General features: G+C 21.8%; 1 protein-coding gene across 2 annotated transcripts in view; it reads right to left on the reverse strand.

Annotated features, from left to right (window-relative positions):
* Positions 1-22,050, reverse strand: part of LOC117168205 (DNA primase large subunit-like) — a 35,782-nt gene that overhangs the window by 1,161 nt on the left and 12,571 nt on the right. For both annotated transcript variants that reach the window (XM_033353677.1, XM_033353676.1), the window contains exons 4-6: positions 18,736-18,954; positions 14,791-14,928; positions 6,633-7,011 (exon numbers count right to left, since the gene is read on the reverse strand). In XM_033353677.1, the coding sequence (XP_033209568.1) occupies positions 6,633-7,011; positions 14,791-14,928; positions 18,736-18,954 (736 nt within the window). The remainder of the gene's footprint in view (positions 1-6,632; positions 7,012-14,790; positions 14,929-18,735; positions 18,955-22,050) is intronic.

Here is a 22,050-nt window from a genome sequence, read left to right on the forward strand (position 1 = left end):
GCTTTTTTACAAAAAAGAAATGAATTTCCAGCCAAATACTTGAATTTTTAACTAAAAAGGATTAATTTTCAATCAAACAGTTTAACTTTTATCTACAATCATAAATCTTTAACTAAAAAAGTTAATTTTTTAAACAGACATAAATTTTCACAAAAAAATATTAATTTTCCACCAAAAAGATTAATTTTATACAAAAAAATAGAATTTTCACACAAAAAAACATGAATTTTCGAATTAAAAACATTAATATTCAATCAGTTTAAAAAATAAATAAATTTTCAACGAGAAACTTAAATTTCCAACTGAAAAAAATTTTGAAAAACTATTTTAAAACAAATAGATTAATTTTTTACAAGAAGAAGATTTTTTACAAAAAGAATTCCCAAACAAATAGTTGAATTTTTAACTAAAAAGGATTGATTTTCAATCAAACAGTTTAACTTTTATTTACAATCGTGAATCTTTAACTAAAAAAATTAATTTTTTAAACAGGCATACATTTTCACAAAAAAATATTAATATTCCACCAAGAAGATTAATTTTATACAAGAAAAAATTAAATTTTGACAAAAATATATGAATTTTCGAATTAAAAACATTAATATTCAATCAGTTTTCAAAAAAAAAAAAAAAATCAACGAGAAACTTAAATTTCCAACTAAAACAATTTTAAAAAACTATTTTAAAACAAATAGATGAAGTTTTAACCAAAAAGATGAATATTCAACCAAGAAGATTGATTTTCTACAAGAAGAATATTTTTACAAAAAAAAATGAATTCTCAACTATATAGTTGATCTTTCAATTAAAAAGAATTAATTTTTACCCAAACAGCTTAATTTTTATCTTAAATCATGAATCTTGAACCAAAAAATTCATTTAAGATTTGTTTCTTATATCGGGGCGGCGGTTTTAATTGAGGAAAAAATTCCCGAACATTTTCCGGTAGATAAACTTTTTTCGGGGTCACTGAAATTAAAAAAAAAAATCGAACTCTTGACACAGAAATAAAAGCTTTTAACTTTTTTACAAATAAACAATTGTAAATCAAATTCCATTAAACTGCAAAATTTTAAATTATAAATTGAACAGTTTTACGTCATTGAAAATAAGACATTGTACCCTTAAAATGAATTAAAATATTGAAACGAAAAAAAAATGGCCAACATTTCACTGAAAAAAAATAGTATAGATATCCTTTTTTTCAACTTTATGGAAATCTACAAAAAAAATCCCTCTTCGATTTCAGAAATAATTGAAATCCAAATACTTCTCCTTCGCAGAAAATTAAAAAAAAGTACAATTCTAATTTAGAAAAAAAATAATGATAAGACTACAAAATCCATCTCCCAATTAAGAAAAAATTTAAACTAACAATTCCTACCTTCGAACTTAATAAAAATGTTAAAAATAAAAAAAAAATCCTCTTTCAATCTAGAAAAAAGTGGAAAAGCCCAATTTCCTTTTCCTCAAAGTAAATAAAAATTTTAAAAATTATCCTTTATCAAATTTATAACATATTAAAAACCAAAAATTTCTCCTTTCCAACTGAATCAAAATGTAAAAAATATACATTTTCAAACTGCTAATTCAAAAACAAGAAATAAAAATTTCCTCCCTTCCAACTTAAAAAAAATCTTAAAACTAAAAAAATTCCTCTCATTAAATTCATAGAATATTGAAAACTAAAAATTCCTCCTTTTCGACTTGAAAAAAATGTGAAAAATATACATTTCCCCAGTGCCAATTTAACAAAAAAGTGATTAAAAAAAATTTTTCTCCCTTTCATCTCAATACAATTTTTTTAAATTATCCTTCATCAAATTTATAAAATATTGAAGACCAAAAATTTCTCCTCTGCAATAAACAACAATTCCAACGAACTATTCTGACATTAGGAAAAATGTTAAAAATAAAAAATTTCCTCTTCCAATTCAGACAATAAATTGAAAATAAAACATTTGTCTCTTAAACTTATTTGAAATGTTAAAAAGAAAAAGAAATGGCCAACATTTCACAAGCAAAAAAATAATATAAATATCCTTTTTTCCAACTCTATAGAAGTTTAATAAATATTTAAAAAATCCCTTTTCGATTTCAGAAATGATTTGAATCCAAATACTTATTTTTTCCAGAAAAAATATTAAAATCTACTATTTTAATTTAGAAAAAAAATGATGAAACAAAAATTCCATCTTCCAATTAAAAAAAATGAAAACTAAAAATTTTTCCCTTCCAAAATAATAAAAAAATTCTTAATAAAAAATTTCTCTCTCAATTTAGAAAAAAATTAAAAAATAAAATTTCTTTTCTTCAAATTGAATTAAAATTTTGATATTTCAAAATTCTCCTTCATCAAATTCATATAATAATGAGAACGAAAAATTCCTCCTGTCCAACTAGATTGAAATGTAAAATATATACATTTTCACACTGGTAATTCAAGAAAAACAACCAAATTTCCTCCCTTCCAACTCTAAAAAAAACCCTTGAAAATAAAAAAAATCCCTCTTCCAATTCAGAAAAAAATTCAAAATAAAAGTTCCCGTCTTCAGCTCAATAAAATTGATAAGAAAAAATTTCCCTCTTTCAATTTATTAAAAAATCGAGAAAAAAAATTTCTCTCTTTTAACTTAATAAAAATGTTAAAAGTAACAAAATTTTCCTCTTTCAATTTAGGAAAAAATATATATTTTCCCACTGGCAATTGAACAAAAAAATTAATAAATACAAATTTTTCCCTTTTTTAACTCATATTATCCTTTGTCCAATTTATAAAACATTAAAATCCAAAAATTTCTCCTTTCCAATTCAGGAAAAAATTCAAAATAAAACATTGTTTCCTTAAACTGAATTGAAATGTTAAAACGAAAAAAAGGCCAACACATAAAAAAATATAAATATCTTTTTTTTCAACTATATGGAAATTTAAAAAATATAAAAGAATCCCTCTTCGATTTCAGAAATGATTCCTATCCAAATACTTATTTTTTCCAGAACAAAATCTACTATTCTAATTTAGAAAAAAAAAGAATGATAAAACAAAAAAATCCATCTTCCAATTCAGAAAAAATTGAAAACTAACAATTTCCACCTTTCAACTTAATAAAAATGTTAAAAATAAAAAATCTCGCTCTTTCAATGTAAAACAAAATTGAAAAAACAAAATTTCTTTTCTTCAAACTGAATAAAAATTTTAAAAAAATAAGAATTATCTTTCATCAAATTCGTAAAATAATAAAAACGAAAAATTCCTCCTCTTCCACTCGATAGAAATGTAAAAAACATTTTCACGCTGTTAATTCAACAACAACAAAAAATTTCCTCCCTTTCAATCCTAAAAAAAAATCTTAAAAATAAAAAAATTCCTCTTCCAATTCAGAAAAAAAATTGAAAATAAAAGTACCCGTCTTCAAATCAATAAAATGTCTAGAAAAAATGTCCCTCTTTCAATTTAGAAAAAAATCCAAAGAGGAAAATTTCTTCTCTTCAGAATAATTAAAAAAAACTTTAATTAAAAATGATCCTTTATCAAATTTATACAATATTTTTCTAAAAATCCTCCTTTCTTATTCAAAAAAAGTCAAAAATATAAATTTTTCCACGACTAATTAAGAAAAAAACAAATAAAAATTGTCTTCCTTTAAACTCAATAAAAAATAGAAGAAATCAAATTTTTCTTCTTCCAACTGAATAATATTTTTTTAAATAAAAAATTATCTGTCGTCAAATCTGTAAAATATTTAAAACCAAAAATTCCATCTTTCCAACTTTATAAAAACGTCAAAAGTAATAACATTCCCGCTGCCAATTTAACACCAATAAAAAGATATTAATTCCCTCCCTTCAAAGTCTATAAAAACCTTAAAAAATAAAAAAATCCCTCTTACAATTTAGAAAAAAAAGATTGAAAACAAAAGTTCCCGTCTCAAACTCAATAAAATTTTAACCCTTCTAAAAAAATCTTACAAATAAAAAAATAAAAAAAATTCCTCTTTTCCCACTTAAAAAAAGTAAAAAATTCCTCTTTTCCCACTTAAAAAAAGTAAAAAATATAAATTTTCCTACTTCGAGTTTAACAAATAAATAAAAATTTTCTCAGTTTCGGCAAATTAAAAAAAAATTTTAAACAATATATTTTCGACTTTCAATTCAGAAAAAAATTAAAACAATACAATTTTACCTCTTCCAACTAAATAAAAAACTTTTAAAAGAACAAACTATTTTTCATAAAATTTATAGAATTTTATAAACCCAAAATTCATCCTTTCCAACTTATTAAAAATGTAAAAATAATAATTTTCCCACTTCCAATTTAACGAGCAAAAAAAATAATAATCCCCCCCCCCCCTCCAACTCTATAAAAATGTTTAAAATATAAAAAAATCGCTTTTGTATTTCAGGAAAAAAGATTGAAAATAAAAGTTCCCCTCTCCAACTCAATAAAATTAATAAGAAAAAGTGTTTTTCCAATTCAGAAAAAATTGAAACCCAACTCAGTACAAAACTTCAAAACAAAAAATGGTTTATTCGATTATAATAAAACTGTATTCCTTCCAACTCGACATTAGTAAAAAAATCCTTCTTCCATTCAATAAAGCTTTAAAAGTAACATTTTATTCCTTCCAATTCAATAATAATGATAAAAAGACCAAATTCCGTCTTTCAATTCAGATGCAATTCCAAAATAACTGCATTTTAAAATTCTTTAAATTAAAAATATATTAGTCCATAAAAATTTTAAACAAAATAGTGAAATGATCGTCAAAAAATTCCTTTTTACCCGAAGAAAAAATAAGTTTTCAACCAAATAGATCATTTTTCAACGAAAGAATTGAATTTTTTTTATTAAATTGATGCATTTTGAACTAAAATGATAAATACTTAACTGGAGTACTTACATTTTTAACCGAAAAGAAGAATTTTTGAACAAGGAAATAAATTTTCACTTAAAAAGATAATTTCCTAAAAAAAAAAATGTTTGAACAAACTACGTGAATTTTTAACGAAATAGTTGAATTTCCATTTAGAAAAGACAAGCTTTTAACCAAATTTTTAAATTTTCAATAAAAAAAGATCAATTTTTAACTATGAATAAATTTTATGCCAAAAATCATACATTTTTAACCAAAAATAGAATAATTCAATTTTTCGTTAAAAATCTAATTTTTAATGTTTAAAAACGGATTTTCAGCCAAATAATTGAATTTTCTACTGAAATCAAATTTCGACCAAAAATGAATTTCTAATTAAAAATATAAATTGCCAAACAACAATTGAATATTTAAGTTTTCCGTTAAAAAAATCATTTTCAACCAAAGCGACGAATTTTTAACTACAATGATGGATCTTCCACTTAAATAGTTGAATTTCAAACCAAAAAACATTATTTTTCAACAAAAATGATGAGTCTTTGACTAGAATCATTAAATTTCCAACAAAAACATTAATTTTCAGCCCAGAAGATTGATTTATATCAAAAAAGTCAAAATTATCAACTAAAAAAGATAATTTTTCAACGAAATATTAAATATTTATATGTTCAATAAAAAAAAATTAATGAAAAAAAATAAACTAGCTAATTTTTAACAAAATAGTTCCAGTTGCAACTGGAATAGTTAACTTTTTGGTGGAAAAATTAATTTTCAGCCAAAGAAAAAAACGAACAAAAACGATTAAAATTTGTAATAAAAATTAATGGAATTCAACCAAAAAGAACACATTTTTAACTGAAACCGATCAATTATTAACCAAAAACAGGATAGTTGAATTTTTTATTAAAAATGTGTCAAAAACTGTATAAATTTTTAACAAAACAAGTTGAATTTTAAACGTTAAAAATACCAATTCTTAACCAAATAGTTGAATTTCCAACTAAAATAATGAATCTTCATCTGGAATAGAACAGTTCTAAATAAAAAGATGATTTTTTGAGAAAAGTGTTCAATTTTGAACTAAGTAATCTTATTTTCAACCAAAAAGGTTAATTTTTACCACAAAGACGATTTTTTCAATAAAATAAATGAATTTTCATCGAAATATTTGTATCATCAAATACAAAAAGACAAAATTTCGACCAAAAATGCAATAAAAGATTCATTTTTACCAAAGAACTTTTTTTCTACCAAAAAAAAGTAAAAATTACCAACTAAAGATAATTTTTCAACTAATCAAATTTTTAACAAAATAGTTAGAGTTGCAACTGGAATAGTTAAATTTTCAGTAAAAGAAATTTTCAGCCAAAGAAAAAAAAACAAACAAAGAAGTTTTAAATTTTTAATCAAAATTGACGGAATTCAAACAAAAAGAACAAAATGTCAACAAAATACATGAATTTCCAACTAAAACCGATCAATTTTTAATTACTAAAAATAAAATATTTAAACTATACGTTAAAAAAATTAATTTCAAATAAAAGAACGTGTTATTTAATTTAATATTGCATTTAAAAACAAAGATTAGGTACGCTTTCGAAAAAATAAACTGAATTACAAAAAAAAATACCCTGAAATTTCTAGGTTTTTTCAGGTATATATAAAAATTTCCTTTCAATTTCAGATTTACCGGGTTTTTCAGATAGGGTAAAAAAATCTTGTAAATAAATGTAGAAAGAAAAAATGTAAAAATCTTACTTTCAGCGCGCATTCCGTAGGAAATCAATTTGGACTTCAAAATATCTTTCGACATTTGTTTGTAAGGACAGCCATGAAATTCTCCAGCACCGACCATTTCGGTTATAATTTTGGTGCATCCGTAAGGCGTATAATTTGTCTGCTTGCCCTCTTTTCCGTAGTTGTGTCGAATATTGTAGCGGTATCGTTTATGGAAAGTATCCTCGTCGATTTTCTGGAGAAACTCCTGTTTCCAGAAGACCATTGCGTCATCCAAACTGACTCCAATGCCCTTCAAAAATAGACCATATTGCTGACGAGCACCGTGCTTCAGGTGGTGATCTCTTCTCAAAGCTTCGTGAAGCGTTCTCATGCAGAGCGGATAAGAAATTTTTGAGAGCTGAAAAGAAAAAAAAATTGGCAAAGGCTCGTTTTTAATCGAAAAAAAAATTTCCTGGTTTGCAAACATTTTTCACGGCCAATGAAATTTAAAAAATCAAACTATATTCTAAAGATTTTTCCATAGAAAGTAATAAACAAGGAGCAAAAAATGTAAGCATTTAAAGTGGAAGTCTAGAATTTCAAATTTTGAAATTGAAGTTTAAAAGTTTTTCAATTCAAAAATTGAGTATTCAAATGCTCAAAAATTTTCACGTATAAAATGGAAGGAACAATTGAACAATGTTAAATGAACCCACGTTAACATTTTTAATAGTCTAAATTAAAGAATCAAGCAATCAACTTTTAAAATTTTCAAAATTATATTATTTTAAGTAATTTTAAACTAGACACATTAAAAATTTAAAAATAATTTTTTGAACTTGACAGTTCTTAAATTAGAAGTTCAATTATTTTTATTTTAAATAGTCCAGGCATCCTTTAAAAGCTTCAAGATTTTATTTCAAAATCTTTAATAATCTAGAAGTGGTTTAAAATTTTTCCAAAGTCAAAATAATTTTTCAATTTTTTGTCATAACTTTTAAATTTATTAAAAAAATTAAATTTGAATTTATAAATAACAATAGAACACTTATTATTTGTAAAAATATTAGAGTAATATTACGAGATACATAGAAGTTTTAAAAAGATTCGAATTAAATTTATAACTTGAAATAATTTCAAATACTTACAGCCGAATTTAAAATAAAATTTAGATTTTTTCAGATTTAAAACAAAAATTTTTGAATTTTTTCAAGAATTGTGAAAGAGTACAAAAGAATAAAAATTTTCTTCAGATTCTTAGGAAAATTGAAAATGATTTTTTACTTTTAAAAATTATTGTAACAAAAAGTTTAAGAAGATTTTGAGAGATTTAAAAAATGATCAAAGAAAAACATGGAAGATTTAGAAGTTCTGAAAAACATGTTAATACACGTCGTTTAAATTACTTGAAGTAATTTCAAGTTTTTAATTAATTTTGAATCTTTTCAAAACTTCTACATATCTCTTAAAATTACTCAAATTTTTCTTACAAATAATAAGTGTTTAATTATTATTTATGAGTCAAAATTGAACAATTTCACTTATGAATTAAACACTTTTTAAGTAGAACAATTAAAATTGTAACGCTAAAAGATTAAAAGTTCTTCGAAAATCTAAAGATTCAAAGCTTTCTATGTAAATCAATTTAGTTTCAAATTGTGTTCTTTTAAATATTTGGTTTCAATTTACTCGTCTTAAATGAACAATTTCAAATTAAAGGGGATAAAAATTAAATAATTTAGGCTCAGAATATTTTTAATTTAATAAAAACCTTTAATTGTCACTATATTATTCTGGATTTATTTTTAAGTTGAAAATACTAAAACGCACGTGCACATTTTTATTGGCTTAAAAAATTAATAGAAATAATATATTAATAAATTTTTCGATTCAATTTAATATGAAAAAATAATATAAAGGAATACCTGAAAATCTGAATTGAAAATATATTATTGATAAATTATGAAAATTTTTATTTAAAAATAAAATTATCGGAATAAATTGTGTCTGATCAATTATTCTTCAGATTTCTATACTCAGAGTACAGATCCATTTTAAAAACAATATATTTATTTATATTTACAGTTGATTAAATAAAACTGCTTTTTATCAAAAAATTTCCACTTAAAATGCTTTTAATTTTTAATTTTTTAAATCCTCAAAACTGCACTTTATTTATTTTAAAAGCTGTTAAAATCGAACTTGGGCAGATTCTTCTTCTGAAAATTCGTAAAATGCTTAAAAATTAAAAATCTAAAATGGAAAATTTTTTTAAGTGAATATAAAAGTTATAAACGGAATAAAACATTTTTTCAGATAAAAGTTTAAAATTTGCAAATTTATTAATAACAAAAAAATTCCCAGTTTAAATACAGAATTTTAATTCTTTTCGAAAATTCTACATTTCAACCCATTGTAAGAATTAAATTTTTTTGTAAAATTCCCTGTTTTAATTCATGATTTAAATTCTTTTTTCGAAAATACCTCGTTTCAACCCAGAATAATATTTTTTTTTTAATTTCAATTTTCCATTGAGCATTGATATTTTCCTAAATAAATTCCAATTCTAACTAAGAATTGGTTAAACATTGAAAATTCCCTGTTTAAATCCAGAATTTTAATTCTTTGACAAAATTCTTCATTTCAAATCAGAAATAAAACTCTGCTGAGAAAATCCCTGTTCAAATCAGGAATATAAATTGTTTTCGAAAATTCTCCTTTTAAACTAAGAATTGAAAACTTAAAACTTGCAAATTTATTAATAACAAAACAGATTAATTTCAATTCTAATAAGACGAATTTTCTGTTCAAATAGACGAATAAAGTTGAACTTTCAACAAAAAAGGATAATTAAATAATTGATATTTCAAAAAAAAACAAACAATTTTTTACAAAATAGTTAAATTTTCAACAAAATACATAAATTTTGAATAAATAGTTGAATTTTCAACACACAAATATTAATTCTCTAACAAAAGAACGAAATTTCAAAAAATAATATAATTGTCAACCAAAGAGATGAATTTTCCATTAAAATTATTGATCTTTAGCAACAAAAATATAATTTTTAATAAATTAGTTCAACTTTCAGCCCAGAATTCAAATTTTCTGGTCAAAAAGAAATTTAAAAAAATGGAAGTTACATTTTCAGATAAAAAAATAATGTTAAATTAAACATAAAACTAGTTTTCAACAAAATAGTTAAAATTTCATTAAAAAACATGAAACTACAGACAAGAAAAATAGATTTTTTACAAAATGGTTCAACAAAAATGATGAATCTTCAACTGTAATAGTTAAATTTCCATTTGAAAAAATTAATTTTCTACAACAAAAAATGAAAAATTTTTCAACTAAAATGATGAATTTTAAACAAACGAACAGAAAGAAGAATTTGAGTAAAGTGGTTCAAATATTTAACAAAAAAGTGGAACTTCCAACAAAAAAGGATGATTTTTTTACAAAATACTTGAATTTAAATCTGAAAAACGTATTTTCAACCAAAAAGACGTATTTTGGAAGGAAAAATATTAAATTTTAAGCAAAACAGAGTTGAATCTTCAACAAAAACAAAAATTACCAAAATATAAATAAAAAAATAATTGATTCTACAAAATAGTTCATTTTTCAACCCGAAAATCTTAATTCTGTAACAAAAGGACGAAATTTGAACAAAATAATGTCATTTTCAACCAAAGAGATGAATTTTCAATTTAAATTATTTATCTTGAAAAAAAAAAAATATAATTTTTAATAAATTAGTTCCAATTTTAGCCTAGAATTCAAATTTTCAAACCTAAAGTATAAATTTTAAACAACAAAATTAATTTCCAAGCATAAGGTTGCAATTTTATCCAAAAAAGATGAAATTTTCACCAAAGAAATTAGTTTTCTACCAATAAAGAGAAATTTCTAAAGAATTCGTAAGAACTAAAATAAATCAGTTTAAAAAAAATTAAAGTTACATTTTCAGATAAAAAAATAATTTTAAATTTTAAAAAAAACGAATTTTTAACAAAGTAGTTAAAATTTCAATCAAAGACATGAAACTACAAACATAAAATAAAAATACATTTTTTACTATATAGTTCAACTTTTACCCAAGTAGTTGAATTTTCAATTTAAAAAAATATATTTATTAATTTCTTTTAAACAAATAAAATGTATTTTCTACTATAAAAGCAGACAAATATGACTTTTTAACAAAATACTTTAATTTTCAACAAAATACTTGAATTTTAAACATACTAGTTGAATTTTCAACAAATAAAGATATTTCACTTAAGAAAGAAATAAGAGTTTATCTAAATTTTTAAGCCTCTAAGCCAAAAAACACATTTTTTTCTACAAAAATTGAATTTTCAGACCAAAAATATGACTTTTCAGCAAAAAATTAATTTTCAATAAACAAACGCATTTTTACACAAGAAAAATGAAATTTCAAACAAAGAAAAGTATTTATTTTTTTTTTACCCAAAAAGGAGAATTTTAAACTAAAAAATATCAATCCTAATAAAATGGAAAAGTTGCATTGCCAGTTAAAAAATTATTATGAAAGAATACAAAAGGCATTAAATCAAAACAGAATTTTTTAACAATGTCGTTTAACTGTTACCCAAGTAGTGGAATTTTCAATTAAAAAGATTAATTTTCAACCTAATTGTGAAGTTTTCAATCAAAGAGATGAATTTTTAAAAAATTGTTGAATTTTATGTTAACAAATATTTCAGTTGACTTTTAACGATCAAAATATGAATTTTTAAAAATTAGATAAGTTTCTACGAAAAAAATGGAATTTTTAGTCCAAAAAGATGAATATTTAGCAAAATTGTTCAATTATCTGCCAAATAGTTGCATTTTTATCCAAAAAATATTAGGTATCTCTTAAAAGAGATGAATTTTTATTTTTAAAAAACACAATTTTCAAAAAAATAGTTAAATTTGTATCCGAAAAAGATTTCAGTTGAGTTTTTAAGATCAAAATATAAATTTTGTAACCAAAAATTAGTTTCTACGACAAAAATTGAATTTTTTTACTCAAAAAGATAATTTTTTTAAAACCGAAAAACGCGAATTTTTTAATAAATAATTAAATTTTCTACCAAATAGATGTATTTTCATTCAAGAAAAATGAAATTTCTCTTAAAACAGGTGAATTTTTAATTTCCAAATTAAATAAAAGTCAAACTTTCATCCAGAAATGATTTCAATTCATTTTTAAATACCAAAATATAAAATATAAAAAAAGTCAATTTTCTACGAAATAGCTCAATTTTCAACAAAACAGTTCCATTTTTATCCAAGAAAGATTACATTTCTCTTCAAACAGATGAATCTTTATTAAAAAAAAAACAATTTTCAAAAAAATAATTACATTTTTATCCGAAAAATATTTCAGTTGACTTTTTAAGATCAAAATATGAACTTTTTAATAAAAAAATTAGTTTCTATGCCAAAAATTGAATTTTCAATTCAAAAAAACTAATTTTTTAAAAACCAAAAAACATGAATTTTTAAATAAATAGTTTAATTTTCTACCAGGCAGCTGTACTTTTATTTTGAAAAAATAAATAAACAAATATCTAAACAAATGGTTATTACAAAAAGTTAATTTTCAACGAAAAAAAAAGATTTTTGAAAAACAACAAAAATTATTTGCTAGTAAATTGTTTCAATTTTTACCTAAATATGTAATTGAATTTTCTACCAAAAAGATAAATTTTCAAAGAATAATATAATAGTAGAAAGTTAAAAAAAGGAAATAAATAAAAAAAATACAAGGCAAATAAATTACTAATAAGAATATTATAATAATCAGGACATCTCGAAGCTTCATTTTTAAAAATCTCAAATTTTACTATGACCGATTTTTTATTTTCCCTTAAGATTTCAAACTAAAATAAAAAATTAAAAAATCATTAATTATCCTTGACAGTTATTTAAAGAGCCTCTGATTGAAATTCCCTTACTGCTGCAAATATTTTTTGTTCGAAATCCCTGACTCTCCAATCAATAAAATTCCCTGAATTATAAAAATATTTAATTTCTAGATTCTTCGATATTTAAAAGCAAAGATAAACCTAGACTATTAAAAATTCAAACGCAAAAAATGTTTTTTAATATATATTAAACACTTTTTAGTGGTGTTTTTAGACCAAAAAGATAAGTTTTCAACAAAATAAATTAATTTTCAATTAAAATGATGAATTTTGAACTAAATAGTTAAATTTTTAATCAAAAAGATTATTTTTTTGCAAAACCATATTACTTTTTAACAAAGTACATGAATTTTCATCTAAAAAAAGATCAATTTTCAACCAAAATTAGAATAGCTAAAATGACAGAAAAATAAATGTTCAACAAAAATAAAATTAATATTCAACAATTTTTTTTTAATTATAAAAAAAATTATTTTGTAACCAAAAATAGAAGAATTACATTTTTAGTTAAAAACAATCAATTTTCAATCAAAAAGATGAATTTTGTACAAAAAAAAGTTTAAATAGAATATATAAGTTTTCAACTCAGAAAGATAAATTCATAAACCAAACAAAATAGTTCAATCAGCTGTTAAAAAACTTAATTAAAAAAAAATCAAAAATGAGTTTTTAGAAAATTGAATACATTTTCAATTGAAAATATAAATTTTCAACTAAAGAGAAACTATTTTTCAATAAAAAATATGCTTTTTTGACCAAATATTGGAATTTTCAACCGAAAAGATGAATTTTCTATGAAAAAGGCGAATTTTCAACTAGTTTTTTTTTCAAACAAAGAAATGAATTCATTTAAAAAAATAGAATAGTTAAATTTTCTACAAAACACATAATTTTTTAAGGAAAACATTACACTTCCATCAAAAGAAGATAAATTTTTAACTAAAAAAATAGATAATTTTTAGTAAAAAAATTTATTTTCAATTTAGTTAAAATTTTTTAACTGAATACCCTTCTTAAATTAGAAATTCAATTATTTTCTTTTTAAATAGTTTAAACATCCTTGGAAAGCTTCAAAATTTTATTTCAAAATTTTGAGAAATCTAGAAGTTGTTTTAAATTTGTTTTAAATTTAAAATTATTTTGGAAATTTTTTCAGAACTTCAAATATCTGTCAAGATTAATTGAATTTTTTCTACAATTTTCAGAAAATTTGAAAAGTTTTTCAAAGATTTAAACAAAATTTTCAAAAAAGAATCTAGAAGATTTTAAGAAAACTTTCTAAAATTTTCATGATCATTTTTAATATTTTTAAAACTCCTAAATATCTCTTAAAATTACTCAAATTTTTTCTATAAATGTTCATTTGTAAATTATATATCCAAATTAAAAAAAATTCATTCACAAATTAGACATTTTTCAAATACAACAATTAAAATTGTAACGTTCAAAGTTTAACGGCTCTTCGAAACTTTAACGATTCCAGGCTTTCTATGTCAAACAATTCAGTTAAAAATTCTTTATTTTTAAATATTTTGTTTCAATTTACTTGCCTTAAATAAAAACTCAAATATTTCTAAATATCAAGAAATTAATCTTTTTTTTTTATTGGAAATTTCAAATTGAATGGATTAAAAATTAAATATTTTAGACTAAAAGAATATTTTAAATTGAACAAATCCTTTAATTAAGAATATATTACTATGAAGTTATTTTTAAATTGAAAATTTGTTTAATGACTAAGACTTTCAAAAGTTTTAACGTTAAAATCTGAAAATTCTTAAATTTTGAACTGATTTAAAATCATTTTGTCAAATCGTTTTATTTGTTATTTTTTATTTGTTCAAGTCTTTAAAAAAGCATTAAAAAATTCTTTAAATTAAAAATGTAAGTTCAGAAATAAAAAAATAATGAGAAATTTTTAAAGTAAAAATTTTTTGAATTACGCAATAAATTCTTTCAATTCCCTTACGTTTTCCTATAAATGAAATTATTTTTAAAGTGGACAAAATTGGAAATAAATAAGAAACTTGTAAATATTTGGAATGGTAACCTCGCAATTCTCACGGTAATAAATTGAACAAGATATTGAAAATCTGTCATTTTTTCTCTAATTTTAATAAAAAGAAAAAATAGTAATCAATTAAAATATACCAGGACTTTTACAAATTTTCATGGATTTCTAGGACGCTAGACAACCTGATTTATTTTTTCAATGGAGGTATATTCGAGGGTTTGAATTTTGATAGAAAAAAACTTACGTCGTCTAACATAGCGATGGGCGTTGTTTCCGTGGACCAGACGGCCTTTGTCATTCCGGAAAAGGACTGAGGAAGGCTTTTTAGGAAATTTATGAGTCTGTCGTCTGATGACATATTTTCTAAATACTCCTTTGCGATCTGTAAAAAAATGTTCATTTTTATTAAGGCTCCTTTTTAATTCAGGATTGCCACTTGAAACTAAGAAAAAAAATCCAGACTATTTCCCAGTCTAATATATTTTTTTCCGGGTTTTTAAAGCGTTTTTAATCATTCTTCAATATTAATTGTTTTATTATGTCAATTTTGAAAAGAATTTAACATTTTAGAATTAAGAGGTGAAATATATTATATAAATTATTATTTTTTGATTAATTATCAAATTAAAATTAATTAATCAGATTTAATTTCTTCATTCTTCATTTTCAAGAAGGAAAGATGAATTTTCAATAAAATAGTCCAATATCCAAAGTTTTCAGCAAAAGAGACCAATTTTAAACAAAAAATTTTAATTGTTAACAAGATAGTTGAATTTTCAGCTTAAAAAATGAGTCTTCAACCAAATTATCGAATTTTCCAACGTTAAAAATAAAACTTCAACCAAAAACAGTTGCATTTTAAAGCCAAAAAGACAAATCTTTTAGAAAACAGTTGTATTTTCAACAAAGAAAGATAAATATTTTTTTTTAAACTAATTTTCTACAAAAGATGAAATTACATTCTAAAATGACAAATTTTCTATCCAAAAAGGTGAATGTTAATGAAAAGACTGAATTTTCGACAAAAAAAAAAAATTTTTAATAAAGCTGTTGAATTTTGAACAAAATAATGAAATTTTCAAAAAAATAGTAGAATTCATAATCAAAAGAGGTGGATTCCAAACCCAAAATATAATAGTAGTATACTTTTCAAATTAGAATAATTAAATTTCAAACAAAACAAAAAAAGATTGGTTTTTAAGAAAAAAAGTAGAATTTTTTACCAAAATATTATCTTTTTATCAAAAGATGAATTATAAATCTAAAAGAAGAAATTTTCTATTCAAAAACACAAATTTTCAAAAAAGCAATTGAATTTTCGACCAAAAAAGATGCCTTTTTAAAACAAATTTGTTAAATTTTCAAGAAAATAGTCAATTTTATACTAAAATTATGAATCTTCATAAAAAAAAAGATTTTTCAACAAAGGAGTTAAACTTTGAATCAAGTAGTAGAAAATACAATTAAAATATATGATTTTTTGACCAAAAATGTAATGGTTGCTATTTCAACAAAAAAGTATTTTGAGTTCGAATCAAAAGCAGTTGAAATTATGCAAAAATGATGAATTTTCAACAAAAAGTTGAATCCTTAGCCAAAAGAGATTTTTTAACTGAAAAAGTCGAATTTTCAACGAAAAAGTTAAATTTTGAACCAAGGAGGATTTTTTAGTCAAAAGATAGAAAAAATATCAACCATAGTGTTGAATTTTCAAGACAAAAAGGCAAAATCACTGCAAAAAAATTGAAATTTCATCTTCAAAATATGAATTTTCAACAAAAAAAAATATTATAAATTAATTATTCGAATTTTCTACAAGAAACGATCGATTTTCAAATCCAAAGATGAATTTTCGATAAAAAAAAACAAGAATGTTCAACAAAAAAATGGAATTTTCGATAAAAAACATGACTTTTTAAGAAAATAGTTCAATTTTCAGCAAGACAATTAAATTTTCAACAAAAGAATTTAATATTTAACAAAATAATTAAATTTTCAACAAAAGAATTAAATTTACAACAAAGTAATTAAATTTTCAAACGGAAAAGATGAATTTTCAACGAAAAATTTAAGTTTTCAACCAAGAAGGATTTTTTCAGTCATGAGTAAGAAAAAAATTTCAACCAAATTGCGGAATTGTTAAGCCAAACAGGAAAATTTTCTACAAAACAGTTGAATTTTCAACTCGAAAATATTAATTTTCAACAAAAAAAAGTTAATTTGCCAATAATATGTGAATTTAGAAAAAAGTCCTGAAAGTAAAAAACTTTTAACGAAATGGTGGAACTTTCTACAAAAAACAAAAAAAAAAATAGAAATTTTCGACGAAAAAAAAAATATAATTCAAAACCAATTAGTTGAATTTTCAAAAAAAAAATCGATTATCAATCCAAAGGGATGAATTTTCTATAAAAACAAACAAGAATGTTCCACAAAAAAATTTAATTTTCGATAAAACAGATGACTTTTTAAGAAAATAGTTCCATTTTCAGCAAAATAATTAAATTTTCAACCAAATAGTACCATTTTTAACTAAGAGATGTGAATTCTGAACGAAAAATATTATGGTAGATTTTTCAATTCAGAAGAATTAACAATCAACCATAAAAATTATGAAGTTCCAACCAAAAAAATATTTTTTTATGAAAAGATGAATTTTTAACAAAATGATTGAATTTTCAACAAAATAATTAAATTTTCAACAAAATAATTAAAATTTCAACAAAATAATTAAATTTTCAACAAAAGAATTACATTTTCAACAAAGTAATTAAATTTTCAAAAAAGTAACTAAATTTTCAATAAAAAAAGACGAATTTTCAACGCAAAGTTACATTTTCAACCAGAAAGGATTTTTTCAGTCGTTAGTGAGAAAACAAATTTCATCTAAATTGCGTAATTTCCAATAAATAGAAAAAACAAGAATGTTCAACAAAAAATTAAATTTTCAATAGAAAAGATCACTTTTTAAGAAAATAGTTCTATTTTCAACAAAATAATTAAATATTCAACCAAATAGTGCCATTTTTAACCAAGAGATGTGAATTCTAATGCAAAAATATGATGGTAGAGTTTTCAATTTAAAAGAGTTAATTATGAAAAGGTGAATTTTCAACAAAATAATTGACTTTTTGACAAATTAATTAAATTTTTAATGAAATAATTAAATTTTCAACAAAGTAAATAAATTTTCAACAAAGTCATTAAATTTTCAACCGAAAAAGACAAATTTTCAACGAAAAGTTAAATCCTTAGCCAAAAGATATGAATTTTCAACCCAAAAAGCCGAACAGGCAAATTCTTTACAAAATAGTAAAATTATAAATCAGAAAATATTACTTTTCAACGTGAAAATTAATTTTCCAACAAATATTTGAATTAAAGAAAAAAGTCAAGAGAGTAAGAAACTTTCAACGAAATGGTGGAATTTTCTACAAAAAATACAAATTTGCGACAAAACAGTTAAATTTTCAAGCAAAAAAAAAGAATTTTCTACCTAACAGTTGAATTTTCAACCCAAAAGTATCAATTATAGACAAAAAAGGTCATTTTTAACCAAATAGTTAAATTTGCAGGTCGAAAAAATAGATTTTCAAAAAAAAATCAATTTTCAACAAAATAGTTCAATTTTTAACTAAAAACTGTCAATTTTCAACCAAAAATGGAACAGTTAAATTTTTTATATTTGAAATTGTTTTTTTAATCAAGAATATTTTTCTCCTTTAAAAATTCCATCCTTAATAATTAATAAATAAAATATATTTGTCTGAAAAAGAACTTACAAACGTGCATTAATTTCATTATTACAGTTTTTCAATTTGGAATAATTTTTAGGTTCTATTTTTTTTTTTTATAAATTCAAAATCTAGAAAAGTAGACATATTTCAATTTTTTGTTCCGTTATTTAATTTTAATTTCATTCTTTCGGAACTGCTTTTATTTAAAAATATTTATTCTTGAAATTTACAATAAAATATTTTAAACTTTTGAACAAATTTATTTTAAAATTCATCAATTCTTTTTTCTTTTTAATTTTCAACGCTTTCAAATTGATATTTTTTTACTCTTTAATATAATTATATTAAATTACTGATTTAAAAACTATTTCAATTTGATATAATTAATTTTTTAAGGATAATCAATAAAAAAAAGGAAATTATACTTTGAAATAGTATGATTACAAACTCACCTCCATCATTTTTGTCAAATGTTCTTTGTAAATGACAAGAATTACCGAAATTAGATCATGATGTGGCACATAAGCACTACCATTTTTGATGAAAACTTTTCTGTCCTTAACCAAATCAGTTACATTTTCAAAAGGTAATTTGTAGAAATCTGTGCTGTAATCGATTTCCTTCGTGGAATAAAGTTTTCCTCTCAATTCGTCTTTTTCTTCATCTGAAACCTTACGTATAAAAATAAATAAATATTAACAAAAGCTGATTAGGGGCCAACCAGAAAATACGTTACCAATTTTTTTTTGTTACAAAAAGTTTTGTCCTTAAAATAGTTGAATTTTCAATAAAAAATGCAACAGTTAATTTTTCAAGCAAACAAGATTTTAACTTAAAATCAAAAACAAAGAAAGGATACACTTTCAGCCAAAATAGATGAATTTTCTACTATAAAGGATGAATTTTCAAACCAAAAGGACGAATTTTCAACAAAGCAGTTGAATTTTTTACCAAAGAAAGAAGTTAACAAAATAATTAAATTTTTTTAAAAACAGTGGAATTTTCAAACAAATAGATGAATTTTTCATTCTATAAAAGAGAAAATGAATTTTTAATACACAAAAAAAACGAATTTTCTATTATTTGAATTCGAACAAAAAAGCAAAAGCTTAATTTTTTCACCCAAAAGAACAGATTTGAGGAAAATATATAAATTGTTTATAAAATCGTTATATTTTACACAAAACCGTTAATTTTCTACGAAAAAGATTAACTTTTCCCTTAAAAAAAACTAATGTACAAGAAAATAAATAGTATTCAAGCTATAAAATCGAATTAAAAGAAAAAAAAATAATTCAGTTTTATACCCAAAATGGTGAAATGTCAAAAATAAAATGAATTTTCTATTATTTGAATTAAACCAAACAAAAAATGCATAATTTTATACCAAAAAAGAAAATTTTTTTATCAAAATACATAAATTTTCTACAAACTAATTAAACTTTCAAGAAATTAATTGCATTATTAACAAAACCGTTAATCTTCTACCAAGTAGTTAAATTTTCAAATAAATAGTTTGATCTTTCAATCGAGTTTTTCAGGCGAGTTTTATACCTAAAAAGATGAAATATCAACAATAACATGAATTTTTAGTAAAAAAAAAAAATGAATTTTCTACCAAAAAGGTGAATTTTCAGTAAAATACATCAATTTTTTACAAAATAATTAAATTTTAACAACACAGTTAATTTTTTATCAAGCTGTTAAACTTTCAAACAAATAGTCTAATTTATAGATAAAAAGCAAAATTTTTAACCTAAAGGATGAATTCTCAACCAAGACGAGAAACTTACTACAAAAAGAGAAAAAAGTTTCAATAAAATATAAGAATTTTCAACAAAATAGTTTAGTTTACCAAAAAGGATGAAATTTGTAAGAAAGGAGATTTATTTTTAAACAAACGATACATATTTTCTGCGAAATAGTTTAATTTTCAACAAACTAATTGAATTTTTAATCAAAATGAATGAATTTTCAACCAAAAAGTGAAACTTTCTTTAAAAAATCAACAAAATACAAGAATTTTAAGCCAAATAGTTGCATTTTTTACCAAAAAGATTAAATTTTTACAAAAAGAGATATATTTTCCAATAAAAAGGGCACACTTTCAACAACAAAAAATTGAATTTTCATCCCGAAAATATGAACTTTCAAACGAATAATTAAATTTTTACCTAAATAGTCGAATTTTTAAACAAATAGCTGTACTTTTAACAATTTTTCGATTACAAAATATGAATTTTTATCAAAATAGTTGAATTCTCAACAAAGGAATTAAATTATCTACCAAATAGTAGAATTTTTAACCAACAGAGATTAATTTTGCACTAAAAATAGGATATTAGTTTTCTTTTAATGACAAAGAATTAAATTTCAATAATAAAAGATCATTTTTTAACCAAAAAATATGACTTTTCTACCACAGCATGGATTTTTAATCCAAAAAGAGGGATTTTCTGTCCAAAGAGACAAAAGTTCAAGAAAATAATTTAATTTTCAAAAAAATAATTTAATTTTTGTCGAAATAGAAGCATTATTAAACAAGAGATGATTTCTGGATCAAAAATATAAAAGTAGAATTTGTGAAAAAATAAAAAAAGCTAAATTTTCCAAACCAAAATTAAATTTCAACCAAGCAGTTAGATTTACAACCAAACTGATGAATTTTCAATCAAGAAAATTAACTTTTTACCAAAAAAGACAAAATTTCAACAAAATACGAAAATTTTCAAACACAAACGACTTATTTTCCATAAAATAATTGAATTTTCACCCCGAAAATATTAATTTTTCAAACAAATTAATTTTCAACAAAATAGTTTAATTTCCTATCTAAAAATTATTGTTTATGTTATTTTCTGCGAAATAGTTTAATTTTCAAAAAACTAATTGAATTTTTAACCAAAAAGGATGAATTTTCAACCAAAAAGTGAAACTTTCTAAAAAAATCAACAAAATACAAGAATTTTAAGCCGAATAGTTGCATATTTTACCAAAAAGATTAAATTTTTACAAAAAGAGATATATTTTCCAATAAAAAGGGCATATTTTAAACAAAAAAGATTGAATTTTCATCCCGAAAATATAAACTTTCAACCAAATAATTAAATTTTTACCAAAACAGTCAGATTTTTAAACAAATAGCTATATTTTTAACAATTTTTCGATTACAAAATATGAATTTTTGTCAAAATAGTTGAATTTTCAACAAAGAAATTAAATTTTCTACCAAATAGTAGAAATTTTAACCAAAAGAGATTAATTTTGCACTAAAAATAGGATATTAGTTTTTTTTAATGACCAAGAATTAAATTTCAATAATAAAAGATACTTTTTTAACCAAAAAATATGACTTTTCTACCACAGCATGGATTATTAATCCAAAAAGAGGGATTTTCTGTCCAAAAAGACTAAAGTTCAACAAAATAATTTAATTTTCAAAAAAATAATTTAATTTTCCCCCAAATAGAAGAATTATTAAACAAGAGATGATTTCTGGATCAAAAATATAATAGTAGAATTTGTGAAAAAATAAAAAAAGCTAAATTTTCCAAACCAAAATTAAATTTCATCTAAGCAGTTAGATTTCCAACCAAATGCTTGCATTTTTACCAAAAAAGATTAAATTTTTGCTAAAAATAGATTAATTTTCAAACAAAAAAGACGTAGTAAAATGATTTGATGAAACAAATCAATCCTTTCTTCGACCGTTGATATTTATTGATTTCAAATCGTAGATTTCAAATTATTTATGTCTTACGGTCCAA

The sequence above is a fragment of the Belonocnema kinseyi genome, chromosome 2, assembly GCF_010883055.1.
Source record: "Belonocnema kinseyi isolate 2016_QV_RU_SX_M_011 chromosome 2, B_treatae_v1, whole genome shotgun sequence".
Taxonomy (NCBI): Eukaryota; Metazoa; Arthropoda; class Insecta; order Hymenoptera; family Cynipidae; genus Belonocnema; species Belonocnema kinseyi.